This window comes from Xenopus tropicalis, chromosome 7, assembly GCF_000004195.4.
Source record: "Xenopus tropicalis strain Nigerian chromosome 7, UCB_Xtro_10.0, whole genome shotgun sequence".
NCBI lineage: Eukaryota > Metazoa > Chordata > Amphibia > Anura > Pipidae > Xenopus > Xenopus tropicalis.
Genome location: NC_030683.2, coordinates 57,120,768 through 57,140,357, shown reverse-complemented (window position 1 = coordinate 57,140,357; position 19,590 = coordinate 57,120,768). Strand labels below are relative to the sequence as shown.

The 19,590-nt window shown below is 38.4% G+C and overlaps 1 protein-coding gene across 1 annotated transcript in view; it reads left to right on the top strand.

The window, feature by feature from the left end:
* Window positions 1–18,848, top strand: part of patl1 (protein associated with topoisomerase II homolog 1) — a 94,807-nt gene extending 75,959 nt beyond the window's left edge. The window contains exons 12-18 of the mRNA NM_001102823.1: window positions 76–309; window positions 2,389–2,537; window positions 6,134–6,293; window positions 13,048–13,179; window positions 14,412–14,500; window positions 14,586–14,735; window positions 17,620–18,848. Of these exons, the coding sequence (NP_001096293.1) occupies window positions 76–191 (116 nt within the window). The 3' untranslated portion in view covers window positions 192–309; window positions 2,389–2,537; window positions 6,134–6,293; ... (2 more) ...; window positions 14,586–14,735; window positions 17,620–18,848. The remainder of the gene's footprint in view (window positions 1–75; window positions 310–2,388; window positions 2,538–6,133; window positions 6,294–13,047; window positions 13,180–14,411; window positions 14,501–14,585; window positions 14,736–17,619) is intronic.
* Window positions 18,849–19,590: the final 742 nt, after the last annotated feature.

The following is a 19,590-nucleotide window of genomic DNA, read 5'->3' as shown; positions in this document are numbered from 1 at the left end:
ACCACTTTTTCCCCTCTAATATGTGCTGGAACATAAGTCTTTTCTGTTTTAACCTGTTGTCACTTATCTACTCAGTGCAGTTCGAAGGATCACTTGGAAAGCTTACAGTTTCTAGTGTAAACAACCCTCGAAAGATGATTGATGCTGTGGCAACATCACGTTCTGATGAAGATGTAAGTATTTTTCAGTAACCTTTTTTTTTCCCTCCGGGGTATCCATGCCCATTTTTTTTATTCTTTTATTTTACAGGAAACCAGAGAGAAGCAGGTGCGAGATAAAAAACGCCAAACGCTTGTGACTATTGAAAAGGTATGTGTGTTTTACCTTCTTCGAATGTAGGTCATTCCTATTTTGCCTGATTTACTTAGGGCTTGTTTATCAGGCAATCTATGGCAATTTAAAAGCACAGTGAAAGAAAATAGTGAAGAAATAAATCCTGCCTAACTTCTAGGTATCTCTGTTTTAAAATTATGTAATTTATTTTTCCCTAGAGGTGATTCAAAAAGAGAATGCACATGCTCCAAGTTTACAGCCTGAGGAGGCATTTCATACCAAAGGCTGCAGCAGCACTCCGCACACAGTTTTACTTCATTATGAAAACATAGTAGTATATATTGACATATGTTTTAAACACATAGGGTGACATTCATTAAAGTACGTTTTGAAACTGAATACAAAAAAAACGCATTTGTTTAAGTTTTCATACTGTGCGTATTTTTTTTTGCGACTTTTTCGTTAATTATATTCATATACTGTGGATATTGGAAGTTTCAGAGATCGGCCATACTGAAAAATACTGTTGATGCCCTGTATTTGCCAGTGGATGGTGCATTGGCAAATGTGGAAGTAAGGAGGCACTTCAGCTCCCCTTTACTAAACATCTTTGTTCAGAATACACCCCAGTACTCAGATGTTACTGGGAAATGAAAGACATACCACTGATACCTTTTTTGTTGAAAGTAGAGTAAATTATTATGCAGGCTGAGAGGGGTTCCCAAACTTTTTCATATGATTGTCTACATTTTATCAGCTTAGTTGCTCCTTTATTTTCCAGTACATTTTCAGACAAAAGGATTTTTTATACAAACTGCTATTGCTAACAGATGGGAAATTGTCAAATCAGACCAGACTTTTATCTTTTTGAGCATTTAAAGGCCCATTATGGGTTCACAGGAGGGCTAAAAATCTGTGTGACCTCCTTATGAAAAGGTTGACCTGTAGGCTTAAAATCCCTAGCACCTAGTTAGGGGCTGTACAGAAACCAGGATGCTTTAAGTGCTCAGGGTATTTGATTTGTAGCGTAATGTCCCAAGGATCAGTGTTCGCGATTTTTGGATTTGCTGCTCTGTAAGGTTTGTAGCATAAGTACTGTATATACTCAAATATAAGCCTAGTTTTTCAGCACCCAAAACGTGCTGAAAAAGTCACCCTCTGCTTATACTCGAATCGGGTGCCATGGGTCCCTCTAAACTAGCACCCTCTCTCCTTTGTGTGCAAATTAGGCCACCTGCAACCAGACGCTCCAGTGCCCTGGCCTAGGCTCCCACTAGCAATACTTATTTCCCCTTACATCTCCTCCAGGACTGGGTCTGCAGCCAGTTTGCCAATGTGCAATGAGCGTGGGGTAGTACTCCTATTGTTTTTGTTGACCCTCTTCTCCACTTACAGAGCTAGTTTACTGTTTTACTTTGAAATAAATATTGAAAAACATATACCCCACTGATGCCTCAATTAATGTAATTTATTGGTATTTATTTTGATTATTAAAACTGCTGCTGCATTTCCCACCCTAGGCTTATACTCGAGTCAATAAGTTTTTCCAGTTTTCTTAGGTAAAATTAGGTACCTCGGCTTATATTCGGATCGGCTTATACTCGAGTATATACGGTAAATAGAGCATTTGAGACCTATGAAGCTCATAGTTTTGTAATTGCTGCATTGGCAAACTGTTGGGACTCATTTCAGTTTTCAGCTTTGAAGTCACTTGAACTGGGGCTGGGATAGTTTTGCAGATAGTTCGCTAAAAGTTGATCAGGATACCCAACAACACATTGAAAAGATTGAAAAGTATATGCAATGTTTTAATGTAACATGCAGATATGTAATTTCTTCTGTTATAATGGTGGAAATGTGTACCTTTATGTGTTAAAATTTTTGAAAATTTCACTAAAACCATTGAAACATAAAACGTTGATTGCAATACGCAGGGTTTACTTTTTAAATTGTGAATCTTTTGAAAATGTTAATTTTACTCCTGTTGGAAAATATAGTTTTTTGTTTTCTTTTGGTTTAATATTTTCTTGTTAGCTAATTCCAAAATGTATGGCTTTGACATTTTATATTTAAAAATAAAAATTTGGGTCTTAATAATTTTTCCTCTTTGTTCAGATGTTTTCTTTACTTTTGGACTTGGAAGATTTTGAAAGAAGATTTACACTATGTTGTGAAGAGGCTGAACAAGAGGTTATGAATGAGGAGCGTAAGCAGAAATTGCAGCAGCTCTGTGACACACTAAGAGGAAAAGAAGTTGGAGAACGGTGAGATAATAAAAAAAAAAAATTATATCCCTTGATAGCAATCCTATGCTGTTTTCAACACAAAAAGTTTGTTTGTATTAAATTTTGAAGCTGCAGTCTCTCTTTGCTCTATTACTGCATGTTAGAGTCATGTCAGTACCCCTCTCGTTTCCAACTGATATGAACAGAGCCTTGTGATTGAATCTGATAGTGGGTATGCACTTTCGGTTATTTGGGTGTTGGGCCGGTATGAAATGTAGATACAGATATGGTTGTGGTCATGTTGTGTGTGACAAACTAGTCTACTTTGTACACTCAGACATTGGAGCGTGTCAATTTGGTTTATGATAGTCACTTCAGTTTTTATGGTGGGTAACTAGTAAAGCTGCAGGTATAGTGCATAGTGTCATTTCTAACGAGTACACTTGAGCTCGAATCTTCCTTTGTTCTGCCCCATGGTTAATATGTAACAAATTTTCTAATACAGGTATGGGATCCGTTATCCGGAAACCCGATATCCAGAAAGCTCTGAATTACGGAAAGCCTGTCTCCCATAGACTCCATTTTAATCAAATCATTCAGATTTTTAAAATTGATTTCCCTTTTCTCTGTAAATATAAACCAGTGCTTTGTATTTGATCCCAACTAATATATAATTAATCCTTACTGAATGTAAAATAATCCTATTGGGTTTAATTAATGTTTTATTGATTTCTTAGTAGACTTAAGGTATGAAGATCCCAATTACGAAAAGACCCCTTATCCGGAATACCCTTGGTCCCTAGCATTCTGGATAACTGGTCCTATACCTGTACCTACTACAGTCCAGTGTAAGTGTAGGAGGAACATGGAAACAACCTTTTTCTTCTAATTCACTCTGCTGCTGATCGTCTTTTTATTGTTTACATCAGTGCTGTCCAACTGGCAGCCCGTGACCTCCCTCTGTGTGGCCCCCCACCTGTCAGGCTGCTTTGATGGCTTACCTTTGTGTAAGCTTTAAATGGTATCAGTACTGAGATTAACTGGCCCCCTGCATGGTTCTCACCTCAGATTCAGGCTGGAATCCTCCTGTATTGTTTAAAAATGTAATCCCCTGTGTTGTTCACACCTTTTAATACCTGCATTGTTCAACCCCTGCAATGTTCACACCTCAGGCTCAGGCTGTAATTACCTCCATTGTTCACCTGTTCACACCTCAGACATAGGTACTGTAGGTACCAATGTAGGTACTGCCTGGACTATGCTGCCTGTGTGTATGGCACACACAGGCAGCATAGGGCAGGGAGGGTATGGTACACACAGGCAGGGTAGGGCAGGCAGAGTAGGGCACACACAGGCAGCATAAGGCAGGTAGAGTATGGCACACACAGGCAGCTAAGGGCAGGCAGGGTATGGCACACACAGCCAGCATAAGGCAGGTAGAGTATGGCACACACAGGCAGGGTAGGGCAGGCAGAGTATGGCACACACAGGCAGCATAGGGCAGGTAGAGTATGGCACACACAGGCAGCATAGGGCAGGTAGAGTATGGCACACACAGGCAGGGTAGGGCAGGCAGAGTATGGCACACACAGGCAGCATAGGGAAGGTAGAGTATGGCACACACAGGCAGCATAGGGCAGGTAGAGTATGGCACACACAGGCAGGGTAGGGCAGGCAGAGTATGACACACACAGGCAGCATAGGACAGGCAGAGTATGGCACACACAGGCAGGGTAGGGCAGGCAGAGTAGGGCACACACAGACAGCATAGGACAGGCAGAGTATGGCACACACAGGCAGGGTAGGGCAGGCAGAGTATGGCACATACAGGCAGCATAGGGAAGGCAGAGTGCTGCCTGTGTGTGCCATACTCTGCTTGACCTATGCTGCTTGTGGGAGGTGAACCTGGCAGGGGTTTGTTGTGGGAGTTTATTAGCAGTTGGAAATAGCCATTAAATGGTCCCTAAGGTGTGTAATTATGTACTGGGGGTTGCTGTGCTATCTACAGGAGAGGAGGAGGCATATGGAATGTAAGGGTATAATCTTAATATGACATCATATAATTCTTTCACATATGAATGACGGTTGATATCCCCACAGTAAGGACCAAGCATTTGGGATTTTGCTGTGCTACCACCATTGTGATAAAATAGGTGTGGTTTGAAGTGGGTGTGGTTTCAAAAAGGGGAGTGGTCAAAATGGGCTTCCATTAGCAGCCCTCCACCATGTATGCTAGAGAAATTCCGGCCCTCGGCACCGCAGAAGTTGGACAGCACTGGTTTACATGATTCATTTGACAGCTTTTTTTACTTGCCCCTGTGGAAATCTGTAGATCTGTTTGGCCAAGGCTGCCAGACAAGGGAGCAATCTGCAAATGTGATTAATGGTATTGGCTGGACCAGTGGGAGCAGAGGTCCCACAGCTAACTTATCTACAAGTAAACACATCTCAACTCCATTCATACAATTTCAGTCAGTATACAGCACCATTTCCCCTGCATTCCACAAGAGCAAACACTTGCAGCAACTAATGTTTGACTGCTCCAATGGCAAGTGAGACAGTTAAAGGAGAAGGAAAGGCTAACTATGAGTTAATCTCAGAATGCAGGCTTACCTTCAGTTGTATCACACGTGCCCTTAAGTCTCCCCATATTGCGATGCTTCAGAAGTTCTGCAGCTGAACATGAAAAAAAAGCGCTGACCTGTGTAAATAAAGTTCCCATAATGCATCGCTCCTGCAGGGACCATAGGACTGTAGCAGCGAGGCGGCGCATGCGCATATCCCCTCTTCAACGAGCGTTCACTGCGCACCATTAGCATGCGTCCATTGCTATGGTGTCGCCAGTAAACAGAAGCGAACCGGCGGCTCAAGGAGTGAGCAAGGCTGGGGGAGGGAATGTTGTTTATGCGCACGGAAGGACGTGCGCCTAGGCAGGGGGGAGGAAGGTTGCGCATGCGCAGAGTAGATGCTGAAGGAAACAAAGTGGGCATACCACATCCAAGATGGCTGCGCCATTCTTTACATCGACCTGAAACTTTAAAGTAAGATTTTATACGTTTTTCTTGCTATAATAGAGCCAAAAGCGTTTTTCTTTATCAATAGTAGCACTATTTAATGGTACCATTTATAAACTTTGCCGTTCCTTCTCATTTAAGGTGGCCATACACGGGCCGATTGTAGCTTCTGACATCAGTGCCTTAGACCGATTCGGCAGCTAATTGGCCTGTGTGGGGGCACCAACGACGGGCCTGTCCGACCGATATCTGGCCTGAAATCGGCTGGATATCAATCGGGCAGGTTAAAAAATTTAGTTGGATGAGGTCACCGATCCGACTTTTCCTATACCCGTCGTTTTAATTTGATTGTTTGGCCCCAGGGCCAAACGAACGAATTAGCCTGATATCGCCCACCCGTAATTTATTTATTTATTTTTTTTATAAACATGTTCATCTGTACTAACTCTGCAAAGGAGGTATTTGTCATCTCAATGGGCCCTAGACCTAAACTGCCAAAACATTATGGTGTTTCCAGTAAACAGAGAGAGAAAGGTTGCCCAGTTTAATGGACTTTGTGCAAATGTTTGTTTAATGGAGTTTTAAAAACACATCTGTTTTTTTCATTACCTATTTTCACAGAGTAGCAGAAGAACAGTTTGTGCAGATCATGTGCATTCGGAAAGGAAAGAGAATGATAGCCAGAATACTTCCATTGCTGCCTTTGCAGTTGGCTGCAGCTGTTCTTTCTGTTATGGCGCACAACCTGCTTTTTCTTATCAAGAAGGATCTACAAGATCAGGTATACAACAATTTTATAGCAGTGTATTTCTTATTATTATTTTCTTATAAAATCCTGTTTTAGCCTTCTTTATGTTTTATGTATGTTTGCAATATTAAAGGGATACTATCATCAGGAATTTTTTTTTTTTTATATTACCATTTAAATCACAAGGGAAAAGTCATGGGTAGAGTCATATGGGGCTGCCAAATTGTTGGGCAACCCCCCAATGATTTTATGGGTTGCTTTAAAGCCCAAAGTTGGACTGGTTGAGCGCAGCCAGCTTCCCAAGAATCCTCTGCACCATGTCAGACTTGGTAGACCTGAGTTCAGGTCTGCACATGCAATAAGTCTGACCTGATGTGGTGGCCACCTGCCTCACATGCACCAAGGCATATTGATGCCCTATGTGTAAAGGGTTTAACTAAGTTTGTGGCATACAGAAGCCCTCAGATGAAGATACTCATTATTATCTTAACATTTCTGTCATTTCAGCTGCTGCTAAACAACAAATTTAAATAGTTTTATATGGGGTAGAAAGCCACAAAGCTTTCCTTAAAGTTGGTGATTTTGATAACTGTCATTTCTGACCATTTCAGCTACTGCAAAATCTGTGTTTACAATATTTAATGTGGGGTAAGGTCAAAAACATTTTTTCACTCTAGAAAGCCATATATTTTTAGCAACTACACAAATCTAAATGGTACACGTCTTTCTACCAAGCTGTGAAACTTCCCTAAAATGGGCAATTTTTACAAATTTTCTTAAAATGACCTCAAAACTTCCATTTTGTAGCATCTTATATCCTACAGGTCATTAGTTTACCATAAAAAAACACTCGAAATATGAATGTCAGTGGCCTACTGAACAGTTTGATGCCCAATGTGCATAGGTTTATACAATGTACATAGGTTTATACAAGTACATGTGTTGTAGAGACCTCAAAATATACCATGTGCATATTAATTTCAGGACTTGTTTACCTAAGCACACCACCAGTTTTATGTGTGGTAAAAGCTGCACAAAAAAAAAAAAAAGTAAGGTGGCCCCTGAAAACCATATCGTTTTGGAAAGTACACATTCCAACATATCCAAAATGGTAAATATTTCTTTCTACCCCAAACTACCAACTGGCTATATAAAAAAAAAAGTTGCATGGTAAAAAAAAATTGTCGCCCATTGACTTCAATGTATTTTGTGAAATTTAGCCGTTTAAGCACGTGTGGGTTGAGAAAAAATCGACCCACACCCGACCCCAACCCGCCCGCTCCCAACCCGAACACTACCCAACCTGGCTTCTCCCCTCTGTTAATAGAGCTGCGCCCGACCTGCCCTGCAATGATGTCACAAAAGGAGCGGGTGTGTCAGACACAGGCATATAAATACAGAAGCTGGACGAAGAAGCCGGCAGTGTTGGGTCCCTCCCAGGGAGGGAGAGCGTAAGAGCTCGACCCGAACCCACCCGCGACCATCAAGTGATGTGCGGGCCAGCCCCATACCCACGTGACCTGTGGGTTAACCCTAGTTTAGACAGAACCTCCCATGCAAATACCCTCCCTAAGAAATATATGCTGCCATACTCTACAAGCTTTGCTATACATTCTACTAATTGCTTATAATACATACCTTTTTTTTTTCTCCAAATATACCAAATAAACTCTAATGCCAAAACTAAAATCCTAGTCTCATCATTCTAATGAAGTATTGCAGTTTTGTACATCACAGTAAAAATAATTTTTTTACACATTTTTGTTTTGTGAGAATGCGGCACTTAAAGGGTTAAAGGCATGTGCCCTGCTTGTGTCTCTAAAGCTTATCTATAGGCAGAAGCTAATAATCATATTTTCAGTGGTGGGCAGAGGAGCTGTAGGAAAAAATACTTTTCCAGATTTTTCTTAGTTTGAGATGTTCACGCCAGAATTTTTCGCAGCTCTGATCACTGTTCTGTAAATGCACCATGTAGCCATGAGAAAGAATTAAATAAAGACTGTCCAATCCTGCTGACGGCTCAATATACCATTTAGAGATGCGTGCACAATCCAAGCTGCAATGAAAATTCTGTATTGAGAGCAAGGCAGGCAATGTGACATTTGTCCCAGAGCCCTTTTGACCAAGAATAATTATATAATAAAATGAAGAGGTTTGGTAGAGGTATAAGCTAGGTATGTGTTGCTGATATGGATTCAGCACTCTGCAGCAGCTGTACCAAACAGTTCTAAAATAACATTTGCCATTTTTCTTTTTTGTTGACAAAAGAGGTTATACAACTTGTTTATTCATTTTTAATTCATTGATTATTGGTTATTTTTTTATTATTAGATATTTAAAAAGCACCAACACATTCCAAAAATATTCTCATTGTAAACATTTATGCTTTTGTACGAACAAACTTTTCGTTTTAATGTTAAAAACACAAAGGGGCACATTTACTAATCCACGAATCCGAATGGGAAAAATTCGGATTGGAAACGAACATTTTGCGACTGTTTCGGATTTTTTGCGATTTTTTTTCGTCGCTGTTACTTTTTTTTGTAAATTGTCGCAACTTTTTCGTAGCCATTACAACTCGCTAGCTGTAGCTGTTACGTCTTTTTCGTAAATTGTCGCGACAATTTACGAAAACATCGCAAAATACCGATCATTACGAAAAAAACGCATTCGGGTGCTTTTCAGACGTTCGTGGATTAGTAAATGTGCCCCAAAGTGTTTAGCGGGAAATTCCACCAGTGGAAGAAACATTTTAGGGTGAAGACAGAAGGGGTGTATGATCTGCGTCTCTCCTACTGCTTAATAAAAGCAGGTGGATTGAAGCAGATTGAGCATCCAAAGGCAAAAAGCACTTGTTTTTAGGCCAATCTCCGTTGCTGCACTCAGCATATATATATATATATATATATATATATATATATATATATATATTTTTTTTTTTTATATTCTGTACCAATTGTAAAGATAATAGAATTTCACTATGTCCACAGCTCTCTCCAACCTTTCTGCTTTGCTACTGGCACCCTACCAGAATCACTGTCACCAACTCAATCTTTGATGATTCCACTAATAGTGAGAGCACTTGTATTAACAAATCCTCCCCGCCCCCCCCTTTTTTTTTTATCCATTTCTTGAAAAAATTTCCTGTGACATTGAACACTGTGTCTGTTATAAACATCATGCAGGGCACAGTGCGGAAACAGTTGGTTTTGCATGTGCTTAAAGGAACAGTAACACCAAAAAATGAAAGAGCTTTAAAGTAATAAAAATATAATACACTGTTGCCCTGCACTGGTAAAACTGGTGTGTTTGCTACAGTAACACTACTATAATTTATATAATAAGCTGCTGTGTAGCCACGGGGGCAGCCATTCAAGCTGGAAAAAAGGAGAAAAGGCACAGGTTACATAGCAGATAACAGATAAAACACTATTGTATTCTACAGAACTTATCTGTTATCTGCTTTGTGCCTGTGCCTTTTCTCCTTTGAATGGCTGCCTCCATGGCTACATAGCAACTTATTTATATAAATTATAGTAGACTTTCTGAAGTAAACACACAACTTTTACCAGTGCAGGGCAGCAGCACATTATATTTTAGTTACTTTTATACACTTTCATTTTTTGGTGTTACTGTTCCTTTAAGATGCATTGCAATGTCGATACAGGATCCTGAGAAAACAGCCACAAGAAAGTAGAGGCAGCACTGTGTCCTGCATGATGTTCATAGCACGTACGCTGCTTAAAGATTGTCACACGAAAACTTCACAAGCAATGCATAGAAAAAGAAAAAGGATTTATGAATTCAAGCGCTTCCATGATTGGTGAAGTCACTTATCAAATACTAGAGTCCACAACAATGATTTCGGGAGGCTTCCAGTAGCGACATAGAAAAAGTTGAAGGGAGCTGTTGATACAATAAATTAAATCTATTATCTTCTAAATAAAATAAATCTATTATCTTCAAAATTTAAGAAAATGTTTATACATAAACTATTTCTTACACTCTATTTAAATTTGATCAAAGTCCTTTTTTAAATATAAATCGATTTCCTCTTTTAAAAACAGATTTTAGTGCAGGGTTGTGCTTGTGGAGCACTATTGAAAACAGCAAATTTCCCCATGACATTATATGCAGTAGGGAACTTTTTCACATAGAACAAGTAATGTTGTAATTACAACTGTAATTAATTGATCAGCCATAATACATCTCATGAACAAAGAAATAGAGAGGGGCATGCTCCCGTAGTGTAAATTACAACAGACAATTTATTATATAAATTATTATAAATAAGTACAATTCACTGTAAGATCAGCTCATCAGACCCCATAGTCAGAACAAAGTGTGAATCTCAACACTTTTCATCAAGCATCTGGTGATCATAAACATGAAAAAAATCAAATAGTATTGTGGCAGGCAGCTCTGGAAGAAGTGTATCCTACATATTTGATTCATACATAAAAGAGGACGCAAGCGCATGTGACACCAACACCCCCAGTAGGAATAGGGGAGGGCACAGCGTCCTGCACCAAGCATAATAGATGTAATGTAGACAATTGGTCAACTTTTGATCTGAGGAAATGTTGTTGATTTTGTTCAGTTTTCCCAATTATTTGTGCATCATTCATATCTCTCACGCATATGTCTTTAGAAGACATGGGTTTTATCACTTTTTAATAATTTAAGTCTGTGTTCTCTAAACCTATCTTTCAACTTTCTTTGTGTTTGATCTATATACTGTAGTCAACAGGTATGTGTCAAAAGGTAGATCATACATCTTTAATACATACTGTATATACTCGAGTATAAGCTGATCCAAATATAAGCTGAGGTACCTAATTTTACTTAAGAAAACTGGAAAAATGTATTGACTCGAATATAAGCCTAGGGTGGTAGTAAGTTTCTTTTTTTTTTCTTTTTTTGTTCTGTACTGTATGTGTGTAACTTCAAATTACGGTACCGGTAATTAATAATAATTATTAATAGCCTTTTTCAAAGTGAATAAACAGCACACAAAGACCCACTGGTGCCAAAAAACAGCTGATGTCACTATATAAGTGGCCAGTAAACACCTCCAAGCGTGTACATAATATACATAAATAAAAATAAAAACAAACAGTAGTCAGTTATATCACAGAAAATAATGGAAAAAAAATATATATATATAATGATGGGACAGGTTAAGACATAATAGGACACTCAGAAGAAAGAAAAAGAAGCTTTTCAGGAAGACAACCTTTATTGCTGAACTGCAGCCCTCCTGTAATGCTGAGTGTTATGGGTGCGCAGGTTTTTATTTAGGTAAAGGAAGGAGAACAAGTGACGATCGTGTCACTTATACATTAGTATTCACTGAAACACAGTGTAGGCTTACCAATGTAGCGCACCTTATAATCACCACGATCGGAGGCGGCAGTGTGGCGACTGACAGCTGAGGTTACTGGAACTGCGGGGACACGGATATTTTGAATCCCGGCTGGCTGTGTAACATAGTAACATACATAGTAAGTTAAGTTGAAAAAAGACGTACGTCCATCACGTTCAACCATAATGCCTATATATAACCTGCCTAACTGCTAGTTGATCCAGAGGAAAGCAAAAAAAAAAAAAAACCCCATCTAAGCCTCTCTGATTTGCCGGAGAGGGGAAAAAAATTTCTTCCTGACTCCAAGATGGCAATCGGAAAACATACCTATATATGTATACATAGAAGTCGAGGCTGGGATTACCTGCAGGGGAGCGTGATGTCACTTCCACCCCAGGCACTACTGCGGTGTGCAGAAGAGTATGAACAGGCAGTCTGTGGGGTTGGCGGGAGCAGGAACCGCTGGTAGGGGATCACACTAAAAAAATAAATCTTGTATTGCACCCGACTCGAGTATAAGCTGAAGGTGACTTTTTCAGCACATTTTTGGTGCTGATAAACTCTGCTTTTACTCAAGTATATACGGTAATAGAGATCTGAATGGTGTACAAATTATAGGCATTAAACAAATCAACTTTTCCTCAGATCAAATGTTGATCAGTGTCTACATCAAAGAGAGAATTATTGCATTTATAATTCTTCCTTCCTATACTCTATGCTGTGGAATGTTAATGTAATGAATGGATAGTGCAAGTCTGATACACACACTGTTACTTGCTGAATATATGCATGAATATAAATATGGCAGATTCTGTCACAGATCATTCTTTCATTGATGGATGGTGCATGTTGAGGAATTTTAAACTAACCACAATTTGAAAAGTCTTTTTCTCTTGCATCCATGTACAGGGAGAATGGCAACAGTGCTGTGGGCCTCAGACTTCTATTATCATCATCATCATTTATTTATTTATATAACACTGTGTATGCTGCACACAACATTAGGGCCTCTGGAGATCCTAGCAACCCAGAAGTGGTTTGAATAAGAGTTTGGAATATAAGTAAGAGAGGGCCTAATAAGTAGTAATAAAAATGAACAATAAAATGAGAGCCTCACTGAGCAATATTCTTTTTCCCATCATAGTCGGAAACCCACTTATTTTAAATTTGTGATATATTGAGGTGGATACCAGATTTTTGCAATTTAATGTTTAGGCCAAAGGAATGGTTCAATCCAACCATGACTTTTAGTATTGCAAACAGTGACTGCCTTGGTTTATTCATGTACAATATGCCTTGCACAGAAAAGCATGCTTATTTGAAGACCCTTTAATTCTTGAGACAAAAATAAATAATTAAATGCCAGAATGTATCCATTTGTTTGCAGTCTGTCATCCTTAAAATATTTTTTCTTTCCTAAAGGTATTACAATGTCTGGCTGCAGCCTGCTCACTTGTGCTTTGTCAACTCTCGTTACCTGCATTAATATCTTTACTGCAGAATTTATGTGGCACCACATCACAGCACCAGCTGTCTTTTATATTGCAGAACAAGGCAAGTGTTGCAAGTTAGGCTTGTTTACAGTTTCATTCATGTACTATTTATACTGCTTGTCTATACATTTTATGCCAGATATGCCAAAAGAAGCTATACCAACATCACAGTGAACTATTAAATACAATTTTTAAAAAATAGAATCTGCACTTGCTTGTAAAGAAACTCTGTTTATATATTCAAACAATATGCAAGAAGTTAAGTAGCTGTTCCTTGTAGCTGGCTATAATTAGGAATATTTCCTATTCTCCCATATTTAAATGAGCATTAGACTAAACTACAACAATGTCCTTCTCTGAAGTCTAATTGTTTAGGATCTGACTACATTAGAGCTTGCCATGGTGGTAGCAGTAAGACATAGCAATTATCAATATCAGTTGGAGGCTCAGGGTATTAAAGGAACAGTAACACCAAAAAATGAAAGTGTATAAAAGTAACTAAAATATAATGTGCTGCTGGTAAAAGTTGTGTGTTTACTTCAGAAAGTCTACTATAATATATATAAATAAGCTGCTATGTAGCCATGGAGGCAGCCATTCAAAGAAGAAAAGGCACAGGCACATAGCAGATGAACACTATTGTATTCTACAGAACTTATCTGTTATCTGCTATGTAACCTGTGCCTTTTTTCCAGCTTGAATGGCTGCCCCCGTGGCTACACAGCAGCTTATTATATAAATTATAGTAGTGTTACTGTAGCAAACACACCAGTTTTACCAGTGCAGGGCAACAGTGCATTATATTTTTATTACTTTAAAGCTCTTTAATTTTTTAGTGTTACTGTTCCTTTAAGCTGCACTGCAGAGTATGATAGTCTTATTTGTGTAACAACATGTGAACGTTTTTTTTTTTTTGACTAAGCTCTGTTTAAGGAATGTACAGTTCAGGTTTGTTTTTTCTTAGAAGTAACAGTGCTCACCCCATTAGGCTATTAGCACATGTTTTGACCACTGCTCTGCTTTAGTAGAGAAAAAATGTTGGTCAGGCCATCAATGAATCCCTTTCACTGTTTCTGATGATATAAACTAAAAAAGGACTGACCATGAGCGTGGATCTGCTTGTCATCTTTCCATGTATTTTATACATGGTTTCTCTGTCAGAAGCGTGATGTCTGGCAGACAGGCATTTTGACCTCCTCTTTGTAAAAGCAGCAGGGGTAAAACAAATCTGTCATAGGACTTATCCTCCTTGATCTTTTCAGCTTGTTGATTTATTTTCCCTGTTTCTTCCAGTTTGGACTCACACTGCTTTATCAGATCCTTGAACGGGGTGAGGAACTTTTAAGCTCTGAAGAGTCCACATCAATTAGTCAGCCTGCATGGTTAGTAAGAAGTAGTGAAATGTGCATTTCTGCACATTTTGTATTAATGTTAGATATAAATAACGTATGTATTTTTCTTTTTTAGGACATCATTGGTTGTACAGGCAGCACATTGCCTCCTACAGGTTTCAGATCTCTCTCTTCCTCAGCCTCTTTGTTCTCCACTAACCGCTTTGACTCACTTCTCAAGATACCTTGACACACACAATTCCAGTTTGTTGCAGTCTAAGCTTGGGTAAATATAAACCTTCCACCTTTCCACTTTTTGAGTGAAAAATTCTGAATGATCATTTTGTAGAAAACTTTCCACTAGTAAGTTTAGCAGAATACATTTCTTGCCTGCTATTTTGGGAGCACAGACATGAATTCATAATTTGATTTTTCCAAAAAAGGTTAGTGGAGGCCTGTAACACCTGACTCCCTACCCTAAATAATGGGCAATACCTGCATGCTTTTAAAGTACTGCTAAGGCCCATAGCACATACATTTTTTTTGATTGACAGTATTTCTCTTAGGGAGAACCTTGGTAATTTGATGTAATTTGTGTTAAATTACTGCTGTCTATTCAATATACTGCTATTGATTGTGGACACTTTACAGATAGTGTTAGTTAAGCTGGCCATAATTGGTTGGGGAATATGGCCAGTTTTTTGTTTGTAAAAACAATCCCTGATGCCAATTTTATAAATGGAGGATAAAAATATAGGAAGGCCAGTATTTTTTTCAGGAAAAGGTGGCAACCCATACACATTTTATATTCACTCATACTGTATCCATCCACTTTTTGGATAACAGATACTATACCTGTATGTGTGTTAGTATATATAATTATATATTTATATATACAGTGGTGTGAAACTATTTCCTGATTTCTTATTATTTTGCATGTTTGTCACACAAAATGTTTCTGATCATCAAACACATTTAACTTTTAGTCAAAGATAACACAAGTAAACACAAAATGCAGTTTTTAAATGAGGGTTTTTATTATTTAGGGAGAAAAAAATCCAAACCTACATGGCCCTGTGTGAAAAAGTAATTGCCCCCTGAACCTAATAACTGGTTGGGCCACCCTTAGCAGCAATAACTGCAATCAAGCGTTTGCGATAACTTGCAACGAGCCTTTTACAGCGCTCTGGAGGAATTTTGGCCCACTCATCTTTGCAGAATTATTGTAATTCAGCTTTATTTGAGGGTTTTCTAGCATGAACCGCCTTTTTAAGGTCATGCCACAACATCTCAATAGGATTCAGGTCAGGACTTTGACTAGGCCACTCCAAAGTCTTCATTTTGTTTTTCTTCAGCCATTCAGAGGTGGATTTGCTGGTGTGTTTTGGGTCATTGTCCTGCTGCAGCACCCAAGATTGCTTCAGCTTGAGTTGACGAACAGATGGCCGGACATTCTCCTTCAGGATTTTTTGGTAGACAGTAGAATTCATTGTTCTATCTATCACAGCAAACTTTCCAGGTCCTGAAGCAGCAAAACAACCCCAGACCATCACACTACCACCACCATATTTTACTGTTGGTATGATGTTCTTTTTCTGAAATGCTGTGTTACTTTTACGCCAGATGTAACGGGACACACACCTTCCAAAAAGTTCAACTTTTGTCTCGTCGGTCCACAAGGTATTTTCCCAAAAGTCTTGGCAATCATTGAGATGTTTTTTAGCAAAATTGAGACGAGCCTTAATGTTCTTTTTGCTTAAAAGTGGTTTGCGCCTTGGAAATCTGCCATGCAGGCCGTTTTTGCCCAGTCTCTTTCTTATGGTGGAGTCGTGAACACTGACCTTAATTGAGGCAAGTGAGGCCTGCAGTTCTTTAGATGTTGTCCTGGGGTCTTTTGTGGCCTCTCGGATGAGTTGTCTCTGCGCTCTTGGGGTAATTTTGGTCGGCCGGCCACTCCTGGGAAGGTTCAACACTGTTCCATGTTTTTGCCATTTGTGGATAATGGCTCTCACTGTGGTTCGCTGGAGTCCCAAAGCTTTAGAAATGGCTTTATAACCTTTACCAGACTGATAGATCTCAATTACTTTTGTTCTCATTTGTTCCTGAATTTCTTTGGATCTTGGCATGATGTCTAGCTTTTGAGGTGCTTTTGGTCTACTTCTCTGTGTCAGGTAGCTCCTATTTAAGTGATTTCTTGATTGAAACAGGTGTGGCAGTAATCAGGCCTGGGGGTGACTACAGAAATTGATATTGAAATTGAAAATTGAAATTGATAAACCACAGTTAAGTTATTTTTTAACAAGGGGGGCAATCACTTTTTCACACAGGGCCATGTAGATTTGAAGTTTTTTTTTCTCCCTTAATAACGTAAACCTTCATTTAAAAACTGCATTTTGTGTTCAATTATGTTATCTTTGACTAATAGTTAACGGTTTTTGATGAGCAGAAACATTTAAGTGCGACAAACATGCAAATGAATAAGAAATCAGGAAGGGGGCAAATAGTTTTTCACACCACTGTACATACAGATATAGTATCAGTTATCCAGAAAACCATGAATCTCCTATAGAGTCAATTTTAAACAAATCTAATTTTTAAAATTGATTTAATTTTTCTCAGTAATAAATTACAGTACAGGTATGGGACCCATTATCCAGAATGCTCGGGGGCCTCGGGTATTCTGTATAAGGGGTCTTCAGAACAGTAAACAGTAATTAAACCCAATAGCATTGTTTTGGCTCCAATAAGGATGAATTATATCTTAGTTGGTACAAGGTACTGTTTTATTATTACAGAGAAAAAGGGAACCATTTTTAAAAATGTAAATTATATGATTAAAATGGAGTCTAATGGGAGATGGGCTTTCCGTAATTTGGAACTTTTTGGATAATGGGGTTCCGAAAAGGGTCTGATACCTGTACTTTGCAATCAGTCCAAACTAAGCCACTTAAATCCATATTGGTAATCCTCCTTGCTTTATTTTATATTTTAATAATTTTTAAATATCTTCGGAAAACCCAAGGTCCCTGAGCCTTCTGTATAATATATACTGTATATGTGTGGGTCTATATATGTATGGAGGTGTCAGATTTATTGAACTGACTTGTGAATTATTTAGCTCTATGTATTTTCTCTACATATTTTGTTTTTTCTCTTTTTTTTCCCTATAGGTCAACTACCAGCACACTATAAAAAGCGGTGTTTTGGGGGAGGGGGGAGTTGCATATATGGCCCATGGCACAGAATTGTTTCCATAGCATCTAACGTTTTCAAGAAGTTGTGTGATATTGCAAAGTGCCTACAGAGGTCTACGTAATTACTGAAGTTTGGTAGGGCTGGTGTTGGGCAGAACTGGACATGCTTCCTTAAAAAAGGGGTTTTTGTGGAGGAGGCTTTATTTGCAGTAAAGAAAAGGATACCATACACTTGGAAAGCCAGTAACAAATTAGCAGTTATGATTATGCTGTGAATGATTTTAAAAAATTAGGAAATGGAATTACAGTCCCTGTTTATGTATAATGCAATATATATAAATAAATGTATAGTATTCTTAGGATGTGCTCCTAGGTCATAATCCTGTATTTTTAATCTATTAGACTGTGTCTGAATTTAAAAAAAGAGGTAAAAGAACAATCAAATGGGTTTCTATCAGTATCACTTCACATTTTAAAATGGGAAGACACTTAGTGATGCCCTTAAGTGTTTTTAGACAGGAAATACCCATTAATGATCAGTAAGGTCTAAGTGTTTTTTCATGTCCTACGTTTGCTTGCACAAATCTTTTTATTGACCTAGAATGGTCTCCAATACATTTAGCTTTTACCCTTTGTAAAAGAGTGTGAATTGTTAACTTGGTGGAAAGCTTCCAGCCAGTACATCAGTTTTCTCCAGACAGGCATTTTAGGTCACCAAAAGTGGTTATTCTCATCTAATCCAAGCCTGCAGTGGGGTTATTTTGCATGTCCAATGATGAAAAAAATGTACACATTCAGAAGCAGGTAATGATTCTCAATTAAACCCATTGCCACATGTGGCATGTTCTTGGCCTGCAGATAAACACATGCCAGGAATCCACCCCTATGCTTCTAAAAGCTTTTTGATATGCATTCACCCAGAGCCATTGCTTGAAAATCTGCTTTGTGCCTGTGTGCACAATGGCTCCAGGTGCAGGCACATCAAGTGTATAAGAGAGTAGGGATGAATTCTTGACCTGCAGAGAAACCGCCTCACATGTGGCAATAGCCTTAGTCATATTTCAAACGCAAACTATTATACTGAACACCATTCAGCTTTTATCACATCTGAGATTGTTTGCTTTTTTTTCTGAATTAGACATTTCAAATGTAAATCAAAACTTTCTGCAAAAAAAAGCCTATTTTAATAAAGATGATTAAAACTTGTTGTTTTTTTGTGTAATGCTTAATAATCAGCTTACTTTTAATGCTAAATACATAACTTTTTGTTAAGTTCTGACCAAGAACAGGAATGCGCATTGCTAGTCAATCTGCTGGAAACATTTTCTGTGCTGGAACTTAGGTTAACTTTGGCCTACTATGTTGAACATATGTTTTCCCAATGGCGATTTACAGCCAGTGGAAAAGCATTTTTTTTTTTTTTTGAAAGGTAATGAGAAAGATGCATTAGTCTTTCTTTTCCAGGTCTACCTTTTAGGAAAAGCATTTTTAGTTGCCAGCAGTAAAGCAGGTTCACTGTGGGCACTAATCTCCTGTGTACCCATAGGAAGATCAATTTTAAAATTTAGGTCTTTGCTCATATAACCTTAGCAGTTCTGATTCCCTATGTATGTAAACCTTTTGCAGGTAGATTAACTGCCGGCTAATATTTTACAATTTTAGCACCTTTCAATCATTGCAGATGCTTAGGTTTTTCCACAGAAAAACAACCATGAAATAAGGCAAATTTATACATCTTTGTTTCTGCAAAAGAATTGGGCTTTAACATATAAATCTTTGTTTCTGCAAAAGAATTGGGCTTTAACATATAAACATAAATATTTCTTTATTTTACATCTCTAGAAAAAATTCAAAATTTTGTTTGTTTATATGTTAAAGCCCAATTCTTTCCAGAAAAGGTGTATAATTTTGCTTGCAAGAAAAAATAGGTTTGCCGCAATGTTAGTT